This window comes from Petaurus breviceps, unplaced genomic scaffold, assembly GCF_028583685.1.
Source record: "Petaurus breviceps papuanus isolate PSGF00001 unplaced genomic scaffold, PetGlider_PUasm1.0 91133, whole genome shotgun sequence".
Lineage (NCBI taxonomy): Eukaryota > Metazoa > Chordata > Mammalia > Diprotodontia > Petauridae > Petaurus > Petaurus breviceps.
Window position 1 is genome coordinate 30,197,433 of NW_027187419.1, and position 4,575 is coordinate 30,202,007.

Here is a 4,575-nt window from a genome sequence, read left to right on the forward strand (position 1 = left end):
TACACAAATAATTTCACTTGTCTGGGCCTCAATTACCTATCTTTAAAATAAGGGCCACTAAGGTCTTTTCTAGTTCTACATCTATGATTCTATCATCTTTGTGCAAGGAAGGCAAAAAAGATTAAGGAGGCATATAGTATAGGAAGTGGAGCTGTCCTAGGAGACTCTGGGTTTATGCAAGAACAAATACTTCAGAATAATTGTGTGTTCCCTGAACTTTTCTTAGATCAAGAGGATATGCATTTTTTTTTTTGTGAAGGTGGGAGATGGCATTGTCAAGTTTGGGGAACAGCAAGTAATAGTTTGGTTGGAAAACACATTGCAATGAGTAGACAAATATGGAGTAAGTCTATGTGGATCCAGATTACGTAAATATCAGGCTAAGAAGACATTTTATCCCTGAGGAAACAGGAAGCCCTTGAAGGTTTTTGACCAGCAAAGCTCAGATTTCATTTCCTCTGGGAAGCTGTTTTCTTTTTCCCAACTTTCAGTATTCTACCCCTGCTGAAATATTTCATATTAAAATATATGTGTATATATTGCAAATGCCCAGTAGGTAATATCCACTGAGGTCAGTGACTGTTATTTTTGCTTCTATATCTCCAGGGCTTTCACACAGTGGTAGGCACTTGATAAATGTTTGTTTTACTGAAGTCTTAATGCTCTTTCCACAATACCACATTGCACTGATTTTATAACAACCACAGGATTTCATAAAGGGTATTTCAAGTTTTATCTGCAAGAATTATGCTAACAGGCTTTGAACATAAAACTCAATATGCCAAGTAGCGAATAAAGACCCAGGATGTGAGATGTTTTAAAAAGCATTTTATTTAGTTTAATACCCAAAATGACACATTTTATTATGACACTTGAAGTACAGAAAGTACAGGTAAGCTAGTTATGTTTTGACCATACCACAAAATCACCACATAGACATAAATAGTAGAAAACCCCTCAGCCCTTTCATATACACTTCGACAGTGAATCTGTCTAATCACCTGGAATAAATACTATTAAATATTTTCAAAATATCTTCTTTGAATTAAATTTCATTTTCTGGAATGTTTTTGTATTTCATCCAGAGGAACTGTGGCTACTCAGAAACTGATTAAAGTTATCAGAATTTTTAAGACTCCAGTTTAGAATTTGTGCAACCTTCTACAATTTCAAAGAGGTAGTGGTAGATACTGGTCCTCCTGGCAATATCAAATGCCGTTTCTTCCAAGTTATTTTTTAGGCCTGGTTTGATGTAACGATTCATCAGAAGGAGTTCTAGGGTGTCTTTGCCATCTCTGTTTCCTGCAGCAAGATGCAAGGGGGTCAACAGGCCATTTGTTTGAGCATTGATATCTGCATCATGCTGAAGTAAGAAAGATGCCACCTTGGTATTGTTCCATTTACAGGCACTATGTAGGGGAGTCCAGCCATCTACTGTCACTGCATGAACGTCTGCTCCTTGGGCAATCAGCTCTCGAACAATATCTAAGTGTCCACTATATGAAGCTCGATGGAGAGGTGTGTATTCATCTTCATCTCTGGTGTTTACTTGAGTGGCCTTTTCAGAGAGCAGCCTTCGTACTGTGGCAAGCTAGAAGGAAGTACAAGAAAGTATAAAAATAACCATTTCCTAATTTACTAAAGGGTTTTTACTACACTTTGGACTCTGTTTGGAATTCAACCCAGAGCTTAAAAAAAAAAAGGATCTTTGAAAGATCTTGTAAGCACCATCCTTCAAAATGAAAATTAAGATATTTTACTGATAATGAAAACAATGAAACATATAAACATATTTTGATTTTCTAATTAGGAGGGCATCTAAATAATAATAAATTGTGCATTTAAGCCTATTCCATAAATGTGTTACACAGAAGCACCATTTCTGGCCTGTAAGCTGTGACTAAAATCAGTATTTTCTTTTAACATCTGTGAAGCAATACATAATTTAATTGATTTTAGTGCTTTCTATAGATTCTTATTGCGTCAGAGGTAATACTGGACTCATATATCCCAGCAATAAATGGAAGCTCATTCAATTTCCTTCTGAGGTGTAAAGGCCTTCAGGATGGACTCAGCTATGGACTGTGTATCTAGCAAGCCAGGATCAGTTTACCTAACTTCAGAGATGTTTATCATCAAAAGGTTGGCTACTAGGTGATAGAATTTTTGGCCATAGCAACTTATGAAACTGTTTACTAAAAAAAATTTCTAGAACATATTATTAAAGAGATTATTAGTATCTAGAAATGAAAGCTGTGATCATAAGGAACCAATGGTTCCTTAGCAAAAAACAGGTCATACAAGACTAATTTAATCCCCCTTTTTGACAGTTATAAAAGGGTAGATCCCAGAAAATGGTATGAATATAATTTCCCTAGATTTTAGTAAAGCATTTGATAAGGTGCACAGCATGTGCTTTTTGTGGAACAGATGGAGAGACATGAGCAAGATACTAGAACAAGCAGATGGATTTGGAAGTGGCTGAATTGTCACTCAAAGACTCTTTGAGGCATTGGTTTGATGTTAGCTTGAAATGAGATCTCTATTGGAATGCCCTAGGGATCTGTGCTTGGTCTTGTGCTGTTTCATATTTTTATCAACGAACTGGTAAAGGCATTAACAGTATCCATCTCAAATCTGCACTCATAAAGCTAGAAGAGCTAGCAAACACACTAGATGACAGATCCAGGATTCATAATAATTTTAGTACTTTGTTGAATATAATAAAATTGTACTTGTCCTTATTAAATTTCAAGTCTCTAGCTAAGGTTAAAAAATAATTTTTATTACTTTTAGAAAGGTATGGTTAGATAGCAATTTGTCTGAAAATGATCTGGGGGAGGGGTTTAGTAGACCATAAGCTCAATATAAGTCAAAATTATGAGATGGTGGAGAAAAAGAAAACAAAACTATATGATCTCAGGCTGTATTAAGTTAGGGACAGTGTCTAAGATCAAAAAGGTATCTTTGTATCAGATGATATCTGGAATATTGTCTTCAGTCCTGGGTATCACAGTTTAAGATTGTTATTGTTTGTCCCTTGTTCTCAAAGAGGACTATGACATCAGGAAGGTGATTCCATGACTTGCAAATGAATTGGATTTAAGTGAGGGAGGGCTGTTCAAAGTATCCAGCCTCACTTTCTTTTCCTGAGCCATCTAGGTCCAGTAGCAAGATATAGATCAGGACGACTGGTGATGGTCCCCAGTTTAAGAAAGACATTGCTAAAGGGGCAGCTAGATGGCACAGTGGACAGAGCACCAGCCTTTGTGTCAGGAAGACCTAAGTTAAAATTTGACCTTAGACACTTACTAGCTTTGTGACCCCGGGCAAGTCACTTAAACCCAACTGCCTCCAAAACAAACAAACAAATGAAAAAATAGAAAGACATTGCTGGAGAGTATTTGGAATAGGGTAATCAGGATGGGGAACCTCCTTAAGAGCAGAAGGAAGTGGAATGTTCATTGGAGAAGACTTGGGGATTCATATCTTCAAGTACTTGAAAGGTTGTCATTTGGAAGATGGATTATACTTGTATTTGGTTTCAAAGAGGGCAAAACCAAGCTGAATGGGCAGAAGTTACAAAAGAGACAAATTTAGGTTTTGTGTAAGGAAAAAATTCTTTATAGTGAGAGCTATCCAAAAGTGGAATGGCTTATCTTGGGAGGTAGTGGTTTCTCCTTCAATGGAAGTCTTCAAACAAAGGGTAAATGACTTAAGAGGTGTATTGTAGTGAAGATTTTTTAGGATATGAATTAGATTAAATGGCCCCCTAGTTGACATATAACTCTGAAATTCTGATATTAAGACACTGGATTAGGGGGAGGGAGATGAGGGTATCTGGATTAGCACTGGTGGCAGAAGCATTCATACCAATGCAATTATGTAGCTTAATTACAGAAATAAGATTTTATTGTATTAGGGTCAATGTGTACTTTATTTTACACTTAGCTAAAAGCAAACTTACTTTTCCTGAAAATAAGTAACAAGGAAAGAAAATGGTTCAAAAGTCTTCATTTTACTCTGTAGGATGGTAGGGTTTGTTTTACTTTATCTTGTATTCTTAGTACCTATCAGAGTACTTGGTACACAGCTGGTGCTTAATATTTGTTGACTGACTTAATTGTAGGGTATGAGGTGAAACCTTACGGTTGTTATAATTTATACTCTTAGTAATTTGAATCAAAACATTTTCATGTGATGATTCAGAATTTGAAAATCTTTTTGGAAAAACTTTGTTTATATCCTTTGATCATTTATCTGAGAAGTGGATCAGTATGACAGGTTTATTATCTAACTTCTCTAACCCACTATGTAGGTTAGGCTTATTCTTTTTTTTTCTTTTTTTTTTTTAAAGCAATTGGGGTTAAGTAACTTGCTCAAGGTTACACGGCCAGTTATTTTGTGTGGGTGCCAAGTATCTGAGGCCAGAACCAATCCCTGGTCTCCTGATGCTGGGGCCAGTGCTCTTACTCACTGCATCATCTGGCTGCCTCGGCTTATTCTTTTCTTAAAAGGCAAGGAATCTATCCCCAAGATCTGAGAGGCCCTGGGAGCTAAGGCTCAAGCTATATC

The 4,575-nt window shown here is 36.5% G+C and overlaps 1 protein-coding gene across 4 annotated transcripts in view; it reads right to left on the minus strand.

The window, feature by feature from the left end:
- Positions 1–808: 808 nt before the first annotated feature.
- Positions 809–4,575, minus strand: part of ANKRD49 (ankyrin repeat domain 49) — a 23,938-nt gene continuing 20,171 nt past the window's right edge. For all 4 annotated transcript variants that reach the window (XM_069080058.1, XM_069080061.1, XM_069080060.1 and 1 more), the window contains one exon: positions 809–1,591. In XM_069080058.1, the coding sequence (XP_068936159.1) occupies positions 1,130–1,591 (462 nt within the window). In that variant the 3' untranslated portion in view covers positions 809–1,129. The remainder of the gene's footprint in view (positions 1,592–4,575) is intronic.